The sequence below is a fragment of the Muntiacus reevesi genome, chromosome 4, assembly GCF_963930625.1.
Source record: "Muntiacus reevesi chromosome 4, mMunRee1.1, whole genome shotgun sequence".
In the NCBI taxonomy this organism is placed as follows: domain Eukaryota; kingdom Metazoa; phylum Chordata; class Mammalia; order Artiodactyla; family Cervidae; genus Muntiacus; species Muntiacus reevesi.
Genome location: NC_089252.1, coordinates 106968728 through 106984955, shown reverse-complemented (window position 1 = coordinate 106984955; position 16228 = coordinate 106968728). Strand labels below are relative to the sequence as shown.

General features: G+C 60.0%; 2 protein-coding genes across 7 annotated transcripts; one reads left to right on the top strand and one right to left on the bottom strand.

Moving 5' to 3' along the window:
* The first annotated feature begins 122 nt into the window (after window positions 1-122).
* On the top strand, window positions 123-8378 carry GPR62 (G protein-coupled receptor 62). Of its 4 annotated transcripts, XM_065933582.1 has the most exons (4): window positions 123-308; window positions 3202-3329; window positions 3429-4559; window positions 8241-8378. In XM_065933582.1, the coding sequence occupies exons 1-3, from the start codon at window positions 303-305 to the stop codon at window positions 4543-4545; spliced, it is 1251 nt and encodes a 416-aa protein (XP_065789654.1). In that variant the 5' UTR covers window positions 123-302; the 3' UTR covers window positions 4546-4559; window positions 8241-8378. The 4 variants fall into 4 exon arrangements, with proteins under 4 accessions (XP_065789654.1, XP_065789655.1, XP_065789653.1 ...); XM_065933583.1 differs by lacking the exon at window positions 8241-8378 and having other exon boundaries at window positions 3205-3329; window positions 3429-5160; XM_065933581.1 differs by lacking the exon at window positions 8241-8378 and having other exon boundaries at window positions 3429-5160.
* On the bottom strand, window positions 5346-15383 carry PCBP4 (poly(rC) binding protein 4). 3 transcript variants are annotated; one of them, XM_065933586.1, is made up of 13 exons: window positions 15198-15383; window positions 9006-9150; window positions 8757-8780; window positions 8614-8646; window positions 8278-8394; window positions 7949-8080; window positions 7691-7819; window positions 7373-7447; window positions 7181-7225; window positions 7042-7105; window positions 6870-6922; window positions 6608-6777; window positions 5346-6054 (listed from the first exon to the last, which is right to left on the bottom strand). In XM_065933586.1, exons 2-13 carry the CDS (start codon window positions 9084-9086, stop codon window positions 5898-5900), a joined length of 1080 nt encoding a protein of 359 aa, XP_065789658.1. In that variant the 5' UTR covers window positions 9087-9150; window positions 15198-15383; the 3' UTR covers window positions 5346-5897. The 3 variants fall into 3 exon arrangements, with proteins under 3 accessions (XP_065789658.1, XP_065789659.1, XP_065789657.1); XM_065933587.1 differs by having other exon boundaries at window positions 5347-5964; XM_065933585.1 differs by having other exon boundaries at window positions 5355-6161.
* Window positions 15384-16228: the final 845 nt, after the last annotated feature.

The window sequence follows — 16228 nt, the reverse complement described above, 5'->3', positions numbered from 1 at the left end:
CTTCCCCAAATCTATAATTATACTCCCTTCCCCTATAGTCAGAACCTTGGTTCACATCAACCTCAAATAATTTACTTATTTGCTTAATCCCACACAAAAGCAGTTTCAGAATTGCTGTACCTATAACCATTGTGAATAACAAACTTGCTAAGTAGAGTTCAAGATTTTATTAAACCTATTCAAGCTAACTTTTTTGTCTTTAGACTGAAGGTCAATGGCCAAAGCAACAATTTGAACACAGGTTCAAATATTACTTGGATTAGTTATTTATTTCCCTTCATCATGGTGGTTATTCATTTGAAATGCAGGTATGTTCATTTGTTTCTACATATATTCATTTTTAGGGGGATTTCTCATCTTTATTTTTATTTTTTGCAACACACAGACTATTAATATGGTCCTCCAAAGTCCAGTCTGTCCAAATCTGTGCTCAGAAGAGTGTTCTTCTCCTAGCCCTCTCACTCCATGCTCCATGCCCACCAACCTACTGTAGTTTCTGGTTTATCCTCCCTGCATTTCTTTTTTTTTGTGGGGGGGGGGGGGAAGATGATAAACTACAAAATGTTTTCACTGTTAATTTAGTTGAACGATTTTGGAGGGAGAATGCACTCCCCAACCCACCATAGTCCCCATCCCTGCCTATTGCCTTCCCCAGGCACCTGTTCTCATCTGCTTTCCCATCTGGTCCTGCTGAGTCCTCCCTAGGCCCTACAGGCCTAACTGGGCAGTGGGAAAGGCAATGCCCTCTCCTTCCTCTGAACCAGGACCTCAGATTCACCTCCTAGAGGCAAATACCCACATCAAAGTTGTGGTCAGGTATGGGAAGTAGTGACTGTGTGGACAGAGCGTAGGAAGCAGGTGACCCAGATTCCAGGTACAACTCAGCTGGGTAATCTAGGACACACACCTTCCCTCTCTGAGCACCAGTCTCATCCAAATAACAGAGAACTGGACCAGGGCCCTTCAAATTCCAGCAGCAGGTGAGTTAAACCCAGAGATCCATGGCCTGTTGTCTGCCACCCTGATCCGTGCCGGTGCGGACTGTGTGCCTGTGAGGCACAGACACAAGCAAGGTCCCTGCTACCAAGGGGCTTGCATTCTAGTAAAACAGGCTCTAAGCAGCACGTGCGTAGATATGAAATACAATTTCAAGTAGGAAAAGGGCCAGTAAGAAAAATAAAACAGGGTTAAAGAAGTAGTGATGGGAAAGTGGAGCAATTTTAGGAAGGATGGTCACTGAAGGCAGAAACCTGAATTAGGTGAGAGGGTGAGCCATGAAGAGATCTGGGGGAAGGGTGGAAGAAACAGCACATGCAAACTTCCTCAAGGGGAAAGGAGTTTGACATGTGGGACCAACACAAAGACTGCATGGCTGAAAGTATGGGAGGCAAGGAGGAGGCGGGTGAGGTCAGAAAGGTGAGGAGAAGGCAATCTCAGCACAGAGGCGCTGAGATTCTATTTTGATGATGGGACGCTCTTGGAGAGATGAGTGCAGGATCGTGACCTGATCCGATTTGTGTCTAGAGAGATCCACTTTGGCCAGCTGCATAGAGAGTGGATCTATGTTGTCAAGATCCGATCAACAAAACACAAATCACTCTATGTATTCCAGACAAGAGGAATTTGATACAAAGAAGGAGCTGGACTATCAGAGGGGCTGGTGAGTCAATCCCGGGATTAGCAACAGCAGGAAGTTGCTACCATTCTTAGGTTGGAAGGATAATGGAATTCCAATGCCCAAGACTGGGCTCCTCCAGCAGGTGCCAGAACCCCAGAGGGGGCTGCCTGAAGGAAGCCAGGACTATGAAGGGAGATAAAGTCTTCAACAGAGGCGGATCTAGAGGTAGATCCAGGCTGAGCATGAGAGGAAAAGTACCCTGGCTTCTTCCCTCCTGCCACCCTGCAGTTGTGCTGGTAGCTTCCACTGGCTGAATATACCCCAAAACCAACTGACAGAGGAGCCTGGGAAATCAGTTTCTTGGCAGGCAGAGCAGTGCTGGGGAATATGGGAATGGATCTAAGGGCAAACAGACAAATGACCCCCATGAGGTGCAGGAACGAAGATCAGGAGATCGGTGAGGAAGACGCTGCAGTGGTCCAGGTGAGGGGTGGCAGTGCCTGGGAACATAATGGTGGTGAGATATGGCTGAATTTACACAGGTTGATCGTTTGGATGTGGGGTGAGTGGGAAAGGGAGGTGTCAATGGAAACTTCTGATATGGCATTTACTAAGAAGGGGAGGATTCTGTGGAGAAAGTTGGGGTCGGGGGTCATAAGTCAGGTCCTGTGTTGAGGTATAGATGCCCAGTAGTTTCTGTACTGGGAGTGATGTTGAAGAGGCACCTGGGTATCCAGACTGGGGTTCACAGAGAGGAAGGAGCTTCAGACACAAATGCAAGCTATTAGGGTATAGATGGGGTTTTGCCATGAGACTGGGTGACATGACCCCATTGGAGTCACACATCTTTCCCTGAGCCAATACCTTTTTCGGGGGGGTGCCATACCATGGCTAGGGCTGGGTTTTTGTGCCTGGAGTATGATATGAAAGGTTAGGATCTGAACCAAACCACGTGTCCTGAGAGTTGGGGAAGGTAGCTTCCTAAAGAAAACTCTGGGTATTCTTAGCAGAAGCAAACTCATTTGCTAACAGCAAAAACAACCCAAAATAGCCTTTAGTTGCCTATAAGGCTTTCTCTCATTAATTCCACAGTGGCTTGGAGCACCTATTTGGTGCCAAGCTAATACCAGCTGAGCAACCTACTATGTGCCAAGTCCTCTGCTTCCCCCATCACTTTACCTACAGAACTAACCCTCCTGAGGACCAGAGGGTACTTAGGGGTCTCCCAGCTCCAGCTCTTGTGTCCCTGGTACCTCAGTTTCCCCTCAGTACCAAGACGGAATGATCCAGTTACCCTCATTGAGGGGGATGGCACAAGAGAGCAGATTTTCTGTCTGGAAAAGGCAGAATAGGACCTGGCTGACTCCAAAGCCTACACTCTAACGTCCTCAGTCTGCACTCCAGCCTACGGCTGCTCTGGGCCCCCCTCCCCAGGCACCCCCAGCATTTCCACAGCACAGCCTCCAGCCTCCAGCTGGCAGCTGCTAGGACCCAGGGGGCCGGTGCCAGGCCCTGCCCCTCCCTTGCCAGCTCAGTGTGTCTCCAAAGGGCAGCATCAGAGTGACAGCCGGTACCATCTCCAGCAGGGGCTGAGTCGCTGGTGTGGAGGAGAGAGCCACAGTCCCCGGCTTGCACCCTTCCATGGGGCCAGCCAAACCCCCAGAAGGATGGCAGCCCGGGCGTCTGAGCCAGCGCCTGGGCAGCCTGTGAGGTGAGAGGCCAGAGGAGCAAGGGATGGATGGTGGGTGAAGGGAATGAGGGTACTGGGGGGCGGGGAGGGGAAAGCTCCATCTCTCTCTCTGCCTCCCAGCACAGGGCGAAGCCTGAGCACCCGAATGGCCAACGCCACAGGGCTGAGCGCCCCAGAAGTTGCAGCCTCGATGGGGTTGATCCTGGCGGCTCTCGTGGAGGCGGCGGCACTGCTGGGCAACAGCGGGCTGCTGGTGGTGGTGTTGCGCACGCCGGGACTGCGCGACGCTCTCTACCTCGTGCACCTGTGCGTCGTGGACCTGCTGGCGGCCGCCTCCATCATGCCGCTGGGCCTGCTGGCCGCTCCGCCGCCGGGGCTGGGCCGCGTGCGCCTGGGCCCCGCACCCTGCCGCGCGGCGCGCTTCCTCTCGGCGGCGCTGCTGCCCGCCTGCACGCTCGGCGTGGCGGCGCTCGGCCTGGCGCGCTACCGCCTAATAGTTCATCCGCTGCGGCCCGGCGCGCGGCCTCCGCCCACCCTCGTGCTCACGGCCGTGTGGGCGGCGGCCGGGCTGCTGGGCGCGCTCTCTTTGCTCGGGCCGCCGCCCGCACCGCCCCCGGCCCCGGCTCGCTGCTCGGTCCTGGCCGGGGGCCTCGGGCCCTTCCGGCCGCTCTGGGCGCTGCTGGCCTTCGCGCTGCCCGCCCTCCTGCTGCTCGGCGCCTACGGCAGCATCTTCCTCGTGGCGCGCCGGGCCGCCCTGCGGCCCCCACGACCCGCACGCGGGTCCCGGCCGCGCTCCGACTCTCTGGACAGTCGCCTCTCCATCTTGCCGCCCCTCCGGCCTCGCCCGCCCTGGGGCAAAGCAGCCCTGGCTCCGGCGCTGGCCGTGGGCCAGTTCGCAGCCTGCTGGCTGCCTTACGGCTGTGCCTGCTTGGCGCCTGCTGCCCAGGCCGCAGCGGCCGAGGCGGCCGTCACCTGGATAGCCTACTCGGCCTTCGCGGCTCACCCCTTCTTGTACGGCCTGCTGCAGCGCCCTGTACGCCGGACGCTGGGCCGCCTTGCCCGCCGAGCACTGCCGCGGTCCCCGCGAGCCTGTACTTCGCGGGCCTGGCACCCGCGGACCCTCCTGCAGCGCCTCCAGAGACCTCCAGAGGGCCCTGCCCTTGGCGCTTCGGAGGCACGTGAACAAGGCCGGGATTTGACAGGAAGGGAGAGCCTGAGCATGTCAGAGGCCACGTGAGAGATGTCTCCCAGGTGAGCCGGGACTGGAGAGAGCAGGGTGGTATCGGGAAGGGCCCGTCCAGCCTCCAGCACAGCTTGTGGCAGGTGCCCTGCCTGGACTTCTGACCCTGGAATGGGAGAAAGGGGGCCTGTAGCCTGGTGAGGCCCAGATTCTTCTGGGAGGAGTCCTGAGTTCCGGGCCCAACTCTGCATGGCCGTGTACACACACCTGCCCTTCCCTGGGCCTCAGTTTTCCCATCTGTACCCCGGACTGTGTCTAAGGGCTTCTCCAGCTTGAGTGATCTGGACACTCGCAGATAGTCCCCAGGCCAGGGAAGAAGCGGAGGTGGGCACGATCACAGAGAAGACGCCCTAAGGGCTCACAGCCAGAGGGGGTGGGCCAAGCAGGGCGGGTCTGGGTTACAGCCACAGCAGGAAGAACCAGTGGAGGGACATTCGGAAAGACCTCTGCGACATGTGCACCAAGAAGAGGCTGGACAGAACTACTGAGACTCCTCCATCAGCTTCTAAAAATGCCCAGGAAAAAAAAAAAAAAAAAACTGGATCATTTTGGTGCCAGAGACAGGAGGCTGGACAACATGACCCCCAAAGAGCCAGAATTGGCATGTGGAAAGGGGCTGAGGCCCAGCTGGGGCTGATGGAGTCATACAGATGGGGGTCCTCTGGGACCTCGGCTGCACCCGTTTTCTGTAGGTTTTGCCAACACCCACAATGTTTCACAGCTTCCTGGTCTCTGAGAATATTTATTCAAAAACAGGAATTGAAAAAACTGTACAGAGTATCTGCTGCTGAGAACTCGGCCCCTGCCCCCACGCCACTCCCCCAGCTGCCTGGCAGTGCCCCCTCTTCGGGCTGCCCTCTGCCAAGCCCAGCCAGTCCGTTCCAGTCAAAAGGGTATCAGTGGAAGCAGCAGGAATCTGCAGGGAGGTGGGGAGAGAAGCAAGGCCCCCAGCCACCCCCAGGCCTCCTCCTGGATCCCCACGCGGGGGACAGTGGAAGGGAAGCCCTGAGGGATGGCGAGTGCATGAGTGACCCCCCCCAAAGTGGGGGCACTTAGGATGCTCCCTGCATCCAAGCACAGAGCTAGAGGGGGTCAAGCCCCCTATCCTGGGGCTGCCACAGCTCCCAAAACCCTGGGCCGGAAACCACCCCCACTCCGAGAGCAGGAGCTCCCACAAACTGGGGCAGGGTGGGGGGGTGCATCCATGCGTCTGGGCATTAGCGGCGTTTGGGGCCCCCTCCCGGGGTGGAGTCCTTGGGCAGGTAGCAGAGGCAGCCCCCTGCCGGCGGTCCTGCCTGCCCCCGCACCTGTGCCTCAGCCAGCCTCAGTAGGGGGAGAATTTCTGCCGCTCAGCTTTCTTGCTCCCATTGGCCGCTGCCATCTTGGCAGTGTAGGCCGCCAAGCCCGGCGGTGGCCCTGGGGAGGCAGGTGGTAGAGCCAAGAAGGGTACGGGCTTGAGGCCGATGAAGTTGGAGAGGGAGATGGCATAGGGCGTGCCCAGCAGGCCTGGGGGAGCGGTGGGCAGGGCCGTCAGGGGTGGCGAGAAAGGGGCAGGCAGGTCTGTGGGGGCCGAGCCGGGTGTCCCCCCAGAGGTAGACTTGGCCGTTTCTAGACTGGAAAGAGGGATAGAGGGGGTAGATGAAGGGAAGGTGGGGGGGGGGGTGAGAAAGGGGGCAATGAGGGCAAATATAAGGGATGAGATTAGATGAAAAACAGGAATTGAGAACAATGACCTGGGTGGGTGTGTTTGGGGAAAAGATGGGACAGGTCGGAAGGGTGGGGTCGGGATACAAGCAGATAAGGACAAGGACAAGCAGATCCAGCATAGGGTAAGGGGGGAAATGGGGAGACTGGAGTCCCAGGGAGGAGAGACAGGTATGGACTGAGGACACGAGGGATAGACGCAGGAGGAAGATGGGGCAACGTAGATGAGTGTGGCAGGGTTAGGGAGGCAAGGGACAGGCCTGGGAGAAGGGAGGTCCGCTCTCTCCACCCGACCGGTGCCTTTCTCAGGCACATAAGCCCCATGACCTGTGACACCCCCCCATCTCACACTCACCAGGCAGTGATGAGGTACTGGGCCAGGGCGATGGAGACGGGTGAACCAGTGATGGTCACGTGCCGCTCACCAGCACCCTCGGCTTGGTTCCCGATCTTGATATGTGCCCCTGACATCTGCCGGATCTCACTGATCTTGCTGCCCTGGCGCCCGATCACGCAGCCGATCAGCTGGGGAGAGGGTGGAATTCGACCCTAGGTGAGGCCCAGACCCCCCTGGACCCCCCTCCCCTCCCCCTCAAACCACCCCATCCCATGCTCACGTCGTTGGGAACCAAGAACTCCTGTGAGCTGGTCTGTGTGCTAGGGTCCAGTCCTGCAGGCGGGGAGAAGAGGGACTGGGCATGAGTCTGGGTCCTTCCTGCCTCGTCCTTTCCAGAGGGGACTGCCCAGCCCCCTGGGATCTGCCCCTGCTTCTTGGCACCCTTCGCTCACCTGGCACCATGCTGGGTGAGGCGAAGGGGACTGCGTGGCCCGAGAGCTGCTGGAGCTTGGTGACCTGTGCCAAGAGGAGGGATCAGCAGTCAGAGGGGGCTCTGTTCCGGAAGGGGTGCCGTGGGCTTTGGGCACTCACCTCAGCTGGAGTCACAGCGCCATACTGACCCTGGACAGAGAACCCCTGTGAGGACAAAGCGGGTCAAAGGGGGTCACTATGATAGGGCAGTGTGGCCAGCCTCCCCCACCTCTCCCTGGACCCCCCCATTCCTTCCTCTGCCTCCCCTGCTTCTGCAGTAACACGTCCCACCCCTCCTGCTGTCCCCCTCACCTGGTTGGTGGAGAGAAGCACAGTGCCTAAGGAGAGGCTCGGATGGTACGGGATGGTGGCCCCTTTGGGTGGGGACTGGGAGACATACGTGGGGAGGCTCGGTCAGGGCCTTCCCAGGACCCCTGCCCTCCCCAAGGGCCCTGTGTCCCCAAGGCCCTCCCCACAAGCCCCAGATAAACACAGATGTCCTTGAGCTTCTCACATCCAACCCTGCAGACCCGCCCTACCCCCACCTGGTGCCACAGGCATAGGCTTGGGGGCCTGACGAGGCAGCCCCAGGGTCCAGCCCCTGCCCTCCCTCCCTGCCCCCAGGCCCACCTCCAGGATGACAGCACAGATCTGGCGCACACACAGGATGATGGCATCAGGCACCCCGGACACGGTGACAGCACGCTCTGTGGAGTTGGGGAGCAGGTCTCCTGCCACCTGCACCTGGGCACCTGTAGTCTGTGGGCAAAGAACGGGGGCCACTTCCAGCTACTCCCATAACCCAGAGCAGAGTGCCCCGGCTCATAGCTCCCCAGGGGATAGGAAGCCGTAAGCCCAGCTCTCCCCTCGAGACCCCCCTCCCCTCACCTCTCTGATCTCCTTGATCTTGGTGCCCGCCTTCCCAATCAGCGAGCCACACTGGCTTGCAGGGATGACAAGGCGCAGGGTCACTGGAGGCCTGGAGACACTCCCTCCGTTTGCAGGAGCAGCGCAGAGGTCCTGGCCAGAAAGGCTTGGTTGGCCGTGCATGCCTCTGCTGCTCCCCCACCCCTGGGGCACCTTCCTGCTGGGGGGCGAAGGAGGGAAGCCCACCCACATCCCACTTGGCCTTCCATCCCACCCGTAGTCACTCTGTGGATCAGAGTCCCGTTCCTCCTAGGGGACCACCCTTGGCCTCCCTCCAGCCGGCCACAGACCTCATCCAGCTTGAAGGCGATCATGGAGACTGCGTGGAAGACTGCTGCTGTAGACCCAGTGATGGTGGTGATGCGCTCAGGGCAGGAGCCCTCAGAGATGGTGATCCGGGCACTGCTCTGCGGGTATAGGACAAGCGCCGGGCAGCGGGGCTCCTTCTCTGCTTCCTGGCCAGGAAGCTGCCTGCCCCCCACTCACCAGGCCCCAGCCAAGGCTGGAAGTGGTCACCTTCTAGGGGCACTGGTGATCCTAGATGGTGGATTCAGGGACAGGGTGGGGCATCTCCCCTCCCCTCCAAACCAGGTACCCTGGGCTCCCCTCCCCAACTCCATCCTCACCTGTTCCCGGATTCGCTTTACAGTCTCTCCTTTCTGCAGGAGACAAAACAGAGGATGGCTCTTAGGCCAAGCGGTTGTTGCTTCCTTTCCTAGGCTGAGGTCTCAGGTTGAAGGGGACAAACAGAATAGAACAAGGCACCTACCTTCCCAATTATGCTGCCCACCTCCTGCAAACCAGACCAGAGTGAAGTCAGCAGCATACTCATACCCCAGGCACCGCCGTTTCCCCCACTGAGGGTGGGGTGGGGTGGGCTCCACAGGAGACAAGGATACCCAAGATCAAACTCCCCGCCACAAGCCGGCCAGGTCTTGCCTCACCTTCCCCTTCGCCCCCTCCTGAGCCACAGGGAAGCCCCCTCACCCCTCCTCCCCACCCCGCCTCCCCACCTCACCTTCCCGTGCATCAGCATGCGCAGTGTGAGGGTGATACTGAGCTCCGGCTCCTCCTCCAGCCCCGCATCTGAGCTGCTCATCCTGTCAGGCGGGGCTGGGGCTGAGGCCGCCTGGGAACGCGTCCACACTGTGGCCTGGCCGGCTCTGCGGGGGCAGTGGGAGAGGGGTTAGAGAAGAGCTCCACTTTCTTTCAGTCCCCTGCCCTTACGTGGGGATCCCAAAGCCAAGCTTGACAAACTTCCAGAGCAGGGAGACAGCGTGGACCACAAGTTTCAAGTGTCACACTGACTGGTGTGCAGTGTGCAACTCACTAGCTGTGTAAGCCTGACCAGCATCTATAACCCTTCTGAGCCTCAGCTTCCCCATCTGTACAAAGGGGACACCAAGCCCAATCCCCAGAGTTAACGAGAATTAAAGTGAGTTGGGTGCCAGTGTCTCCACAAGTATTCTTCCCTTTCCCTGGTACGTCGAGAGAATGAATGAACTCGGAGGCCTGTGGGAGTCCAGAGAGAGGGAGCCTCCTCCCTGACCTCCTGGGAGAGGAATCCACCTCTTGTGGACTGGGCCCTGAAGGTTGGGTTCAAATTGAAAGGTTACTTCAAACAAGACACACTCGCGTCCAGGAAGCAGAGCCCCCACTGGCTAGAGCCTAGTTGGAGCAGCTGGAGAGGGAGCCGGAGCAGCCACAGGCGGTCTTGAAAGGTGGGTGGAGGTGAAGGTAGCAAGACTCCCGGAGGGTGGGCTGCGCTGTCCACTAGGAGTCACGAGAGCAGAGGCTTCTGCGACAGCTGTGAGCAGGGTTCACTCAGCACTGGGGTGGGCGTGGGGTGTCTGGGACCAGTAATGTGCACGGTGGCTTTCTGAGCCCTCTCCTAAGTCCTGAGGAGGTTAGATGTATCCAAGCTGGCGGTGTTCCCAGGCTGGAGCACTTTCTACTGTACCAGAAAAAAATTACTTGGACTTTGTGTCTCAGTGGTCTCACCCGTAAAATGGAGGGACTGCTTCCCCCTTGGGACTGGGAGATGGGTAAGAACGGCACTGGGGGGCGGTGGGGGAACGTCAAGGCTGTTAACTGATAGAGGAAGGAGGAGCCAGAGATTAGCTGCTGGGATTAGCCCGGCCGCCAGCCCTCCCCACCCGACCCCTTTTCATGCCCCGACTTAATCCTGGACCTTAATCCTGCTTGGAAATCCCTCTCCTTCAGTGGCTGTCTCCCGCCGAGGCTCGGCCTTGATGGGGGACTCATGGGGGACCAGCACCGGAGCAGGAAGACAGGGAGGGGACCACCTGCTGCCCAGTCTGAGCCAAGAGCAGGCCCTAACCCTAAAAATCCCTACAGCCAGGAGGGGCGGGGGCTCGAGTGCCTCCAGAGACCTCTAGGCACCTTCCTCCCCAGCCCCCTGCCCTATCCTGCCGCCAGCATCAAGGGTATAGAGCTCTTCTGTCCAGCATCCCCTTCAGAAACCCTCCCCACCCCACCCCCCAGCCTGAGGTGGGCACGGAGGAGGAGGGGTGGGTCTGCCAGCCTGGGTGACTCAGGAAGCCTGAGTCCTGAGACCTCTGTTTCTTAATCCGTACTAAGGGGGTGATGCCCTGACTCCCCAAACCACCCAGTAACTCTTGCCTTCCCAGAACCTGTTCCTTCCTCTGCTTGAGTTCTGTCCGTAGGCTCTCCAGAGTTCAGAGGTCAACAGCGGATGCAGGGCCAGTGCTCTGTGAGCATCCTGGCCAGCCTCACGCTGGCTGCCCTTGCTAACATTCCCCCAGCTGCCAGCACTTCCCCCAGTAAAGCACTCGTGATGACGCGCTTACTCTCGGTTACCCTGGCCAGCCTGGGAGCCCCTTAGAGCAGAAGCCAAGACTGCCACCTTCTCCTTGTGTGCCAGAGCCAGGCCGGAGAAGTTACTCAGAACACACATTATCTGAATGGAAGACTTCACCAAACAGAAGGAGAGCCTGGTGCCCAGAGAGGGTCTGTATCCTGCCCAAGGTCACAAGAAAGGTGGGGTCTGCTGGGACTAGCAGGGTCCTGCCTGCCTCCTCTGTCTGGCTGTCCTGTCTGGGTCTGTCTCTCCTCTTTGGGGGTGGGAGAAGGTTGCAGGGGTGGCTCTTCAAAGGTGGGGAGCAGGCTTTAGTAGTCCCTGAGATCCCTGCCTGGTTAGTAGACATGGGTTGTGTTTGGAAAAGACTGTACTTGTCCAGAGCCACATCTTAAGCTCCAGAATTTTCTGGGGCTCACGGACCCCTTTGGGGTGACAGCCAGTGGGAGACCTGATATTTCCACATCACCTCTTGTGGGCAAAGGCTCCTGGGAAAACAGGGCAGAAGGGCTGAGATGTGGCCAAAACTAGGGCTTCTGCCTGAAAAAGAAGATACCTGGGTCTACAGCAGAGCCCCACTGCCCCAAGTTCAAGTGACCTTGGCCAGGCCTGTACCTGACCTGGACCTCCAGTTTACCCACCTGTGCTACGTGTGTGTTTGTGGGGGCTGGGGGGACAGGGGGAATGGGTGGTCTTTCTGTGTCCTTCCTGTTCTGAGGGACCCTCAAGGTCTTTCCTGTCTTTTGGGGAGAAGAACGCGTCTTGATACAGGCCTCTAATTCTTCTCCCAGGAACTTTGAGAACAAGCAGCCCTACTAGGCATACCGGCTCCCCTTCTACCGTCACAGGGGCTCTAGGGAATTGTTTGCTGCTCCAGCCTGGTGGGACCTAGGTCTCTGCTGGGCCACCCACATGGCAGCTACGAATCATGCCACGCTGACCTCCAGCTCACCTCTGGGGGTGCCCAGCCCCCTCTGGTCAGCAGGGCTCCCTGGCAGAACATACCAAGCTCAGACCAGGCCTCTGACCTCGGGTGTTCCCTCCTGCTCCCCAGACCCCCGCCCCAGATCCAATGCCCACTCCTTCTGTCCCTGGCTTTCTGCCACTCAGGCTGCAGGGGGCGGGGGGGGGGGGGGGTGACAGCTGTGTAAGCCATGGCGGCTGCCCCTTCCTGCCCCTCCCCCCCCAGCTGTCTCTCTCTCTCTCTCTCTCTCTCTCTCTCTCTCTCTCTCTCTCCCTCTCTCTCATGACAGCTGCCCAATCAAAGGGCCGGGGGCTTAGCCAGCTCCCCCCCCACATGCAGGGATCAAGTGTCCACCCTGGCTTTGTTCTGGAGCAAGAACAATCCAGGGGAAGGGAGGGCTGCTGGGGCCAAGCGACTCAAGTGGACCGACCCGCCCCTTGGGGGATTCCCTCGGCTCTGTTAGCCAGAGTGTCTGTCCCAGCTAGGACTTGTAGACCCACCTGGGCTGGGAAGAGAGAGAAGGGTCCAGTCTCCAAGTTCATCACCACCTCACATCCCAACATCCCCTTCCAGCCCCAACCTAACAGCCTCCTCCTGTTCCTACTCCAAAAGCAGCCATGCTGGCCACACCCAGTGATGCTGGGGAATGGCTCGGGGCATCAGGCGAAGCAGGGCGTGGTGGGGGGTGAGGGGGTTGACACTGGGCCTAGAGGGGATCGGTACTGAGGGGCCCTGACTCCCCTGCCCATCGTTTTCTCTGGACACACCAACCCTTTCCGATTAGCTAGGCCTCCACAAAAATTGCCCCAGCATCCTCACATCCACACGCCCAGCCTCTCAGTCTTACAGCCTCCAGGGATGGCCACTCACACCTACTTTATGGGAGAGTCCAGGGAGGAGGGGCCTGCAGGGGAGCAGCCTGGGCTCCTTGAGCTCCAGCCTCTGGTTTCTTGACCTAGAACTGTCCTGTAGACTCAGTACTAGGCAGAGAAGGGAATCTCTGACAAGCTGGCTAGTGCCAGAAATGCTACAGTCTTCCTTAGAGCACCGTTAGGCAATGCCCCCCGCCCCCGCCCCCTGCCACCAAGAGGAGTCCTCAGGGCCAAGGGAAGCAAGGCAGGCCCAGGCCCAGACTGGACTCCAGGCGAATACGCACGACTTCATGGTACAGTCCCACCCACTCACTGGTACCCATCCCCTCACTGTCTCACCCCGGTTGAGAAAGATCTCTCTAGCTTCTACTCCCCATGCTGGAGACTGGGTCACTCTGCTGCCCAACAGCCATCCTTGGTTCCCCAGTCTCCAAGGAATAAAGCCTGATCTCCACAGACAGGCCGTCAAGGCCCTTCATGATCCAGCTTCTGCCAACTTCTCTTGTCTCATCTCTACCCCATCCCCCACACACACCAGACTACAAAACATGCCTAGCACCTCCAAGCCTCTGGGCCTTTGCCCAGGCTGATCCTAGCTTCATCTGCCCATCCTCCCCACTCTCTGTCCAAATCCTTCTCAAATGCCACCTCCTCTATGAAGCCCTCCCCAAACCTTCCAATCACTCAGGCCTCTTTGCTCCTCAAAGATGCCTGTCACTAAGAGCCCCATTTGGGCAGTTCTGAATCTGCCTTTCCACTATGCAGAGTTCCAGGAGCCAGGACCAGGCTCAGTTTGTAGGGAGAAGAAAGGACTCAGGGCTCGGAGGCATCAGAGACCAGTGACGAGGCTAAGGATCCCAGAGAAAACTGTAAGAGCGGGGTGAGAAGACTCAGGGCGCAGGGGACCAGCCGCATGGGAGAGTCAGGATCTGCCTGGGCAGGACTCCCAGTTCCCATTCCCCAGCACCCCAGCCCTTGCTCCTGCTGTGTCTTTGAGTCTAGGCAGTCTCCCGGCATATCACTGGGGTGGGGGATTTGCACTTTGCTTTGAGACTTCTGGGGGCCCTGAGTGAGTTTCCCCATGGAGAGAGGAGGCTGAAGGAAGAGCTGCGGTGTAGGATAGGTTTCACAAAGTCGGGCTCAACCTGTCTTAGCTGGAAGGGCCTTCCCAGACAGGAACCTGAGGCCCTGAGATAAAGGGGCTTGTCTGCAAAGCTACGAGAATGAGACAGCTGGCAGAGCTGGCGGAACCCTGGGGTCCACCTGTGCGGCTCAGAGCTCTTTCCTCAAGAGGTCAGTGCCACCAGGCAATGGTGATGGAGGCTGGGGGGCGGCAATGGGAGTAGGGAGGGTGGACAGAGCCTGTCTGGGGACACAGGGCGGGGCAAAGCCAGCCTCCCTGTGGCCTGGGCCTGCCAGGGTGTGTGGGCCGCCTGCTCCCAGCCCCCCACCCTGAGCATGCAAGAAGAACAATCCCCTTGTGTTTGGGCGGCTGAGCCTGCATGCTGATGAAGGCTAGGGGGTGGAGGCAGGGATGGGGGCGCCTTGGAGTTTGAGGGGGTTCCAGGGCCCCAAGGGGCTAGGGGACTGTCAGATGGGAAAACAATAGGGTCCCAGGTGCTGGCTCGGAAGCAGCGAGGGTAATCCCAGGGAAGAGTGAAGGCTGGAGTTGATGTTTCAGGTCCTAGGGAGTCCCTGGGGTCTAAAAACTCTTTGTGGGAGAAGAAGAGCCCCTGGCGACACATGCTGTGTTGGACTAGCGTGAAGGTGATCATTCTGGGCTTGCTGGGGGACTGAGAGCCCAATTCCGGGAGGAGGGACTGCACGTGGCCCTGAGTGCATCCCTTTGAAGACCACTCCCCAGGGCGCTGGAGCCGGGCGGGGCACTGGGTGCCACAGGTCCCAAGATGGCGGGCCTGGGATGGGGAGTGAGGAGGCGGGCACCTCCCTCTCCTGGCCAGGCAGGCTCCAGGGCCAGGCTCAAGTGAGTAGCCAGAGCCCCCGCACCTCCTCAGACTCCAGCTAAGAAGCTAGGTCAGAGCTGAGGGGCTCAAGAGCCACAGGGCACCAGGGACCATACAGAGCCACCAAACTGACATCTGCACACACCCCTGGCCTGGAGGTCTGTGGCTGGCGCCCCCAGGGACTGCAGAGAATGGGAAGGGGTGTGTGCTGAGCCAGGAACTGCAGGGGAGTGGCTGATGGGGACAGAGGTGGAGCAGAACCAGAAGCCAGGGCAGGAGGTCTAGAGAAGAACAGGTCCAAAGGACAGAAACAGTAGGTGGGATGAGGGCCTCAAATCTGGGGTGTCGGGTCCAGAAAGCCCCTCCCTGGTAACTGGGGGCTCCTCTGGCCGACCAGCGCCCCCCACCTGTGCAGGCCTGGGCCCGTGTGGGACAGGGAACGTGTTCCTCGCAGTCTCCCGGTCTCCCAAACCCGGGACCCCGGCCTGTGGATTCTGGCGCGGGCTACCCGCCCCCCGGCCGAACCCCCAAACTTCGCGACCGGCGGTGCCCCGCCCGGCCCGCGCCCTACCTCGCTGGGGCTGTCCTGCGGCGGCGGCGGCGGCGGCGCGGCGGCTGGGCCGCTCAGTCCCACATTGTCCCCGGGAGAGGCGGCCGCTCACAACTGCGAGTGACATCAGCTGCGAACAATGAGGGGTTTGACAGGCGCGGAGCCCGGCCGGCCCGGAGCCCGGCTCCGCGCCCCCCCCACCCCCGGCCCGCCCGGCCCGGCCCCTCCCCGCCCCCTCCCCGGATCCGATTACAGCGCGGCGGGCCCGCCCCAGCCGCCCCAGTGCCGCAGCCGCCCGCCCCGCCCCGCGCGCCGCGGTGCGCCCCGAGCGGCGGCCGCTTCCGGGAGGGCTGGCGCGACCCTCCCCGGGCAGCTCCTCCAGTTCCCGGGAGTGGGGGGCGAGGGGGGGGTCCGGCCTGAAGCGCGGTCCCAGTCACGGTTCTGCCCGCGCCGCGCCCCGCTCCCAGTCCCTTCGCTCTCGGCCAGCTGGTCCTTCCGTCCCGAGTCCCCTGCACCCCCATCTCGGCCTCTGCCCCGCTCCCGCTTGGATTCCTCGGAGCTCAGGTTTCGACCCTCTGCGGGGCCGAGTTTCCGGCGCTCCTGGCTTCTGCGCCATCCATCCCCGCGCGGGGCTCTCGCCCACCACCAAGCCCCACACCCTCAGCCACCCCCAGCTTCCGCCAGGCCCGGCCCTCGTGCGTCCAGGACAGGTTACCGGACCAGCTGGAGGAGGGGCCTGAGAGCGGTGTGACCCGGTGCACCCGCCCCGTGATTCCCCCCAAAGCTACCCCCAGAATTCTTTTTGGGCTAGGGTCGCGGCGTAGTTGAGTACTCGACTAGGGAAGGGATGAGAGTAGGCGGGGGAAGCTGGGCGGTTCCCAAGCTCTAGCTTTCCCCGCACGGCGCCCCAGGCCGACGCGCCCCCTGGGGCTCAAGTCTACCTCCCCTTCGTAATCGGCTCAGCTTGGTCCCACTGACCTCCACCTCCCCTACAGCTGAGGCTCTTGGCACCTGGATGTGTGGGGGTGGGGAGGGGAATCCAATCTCCCTTC

Coding starts and splice junctions, on each gene's coding strand:
- GPR62 (XM_065933582.1), top strand. Junction 3,330..3,428: donor GCGCCTGGGCAGCCTGTGAG/GTGAGAGGCCAG, acceptor TCTGCCTCCCAG/CACAGGGCGAAGCCTGAGCA.
- PCBP4 (XM_065933585.1), bottom strand. CDS start 9,086: ATGAGCAGCTCAGATGCGGGGCTGGAGGAGGAGCCGGAGCTCAGTATC. Junction 8,647..8,756: donor TGGGCAGCATAATTGGGAAG/GTAGGTGCCTTG, acceptor TGTCTCCTGCAG/AAAGGAGAGACTGTAAAGCG. Junction 7,820..7,948: donor AGATCAAGGAGATCAGAGAG/GTGAGGGGAGGG, acceptor CTTTGCCCACAG/ACTACAGGTGCCCAGGTGCA.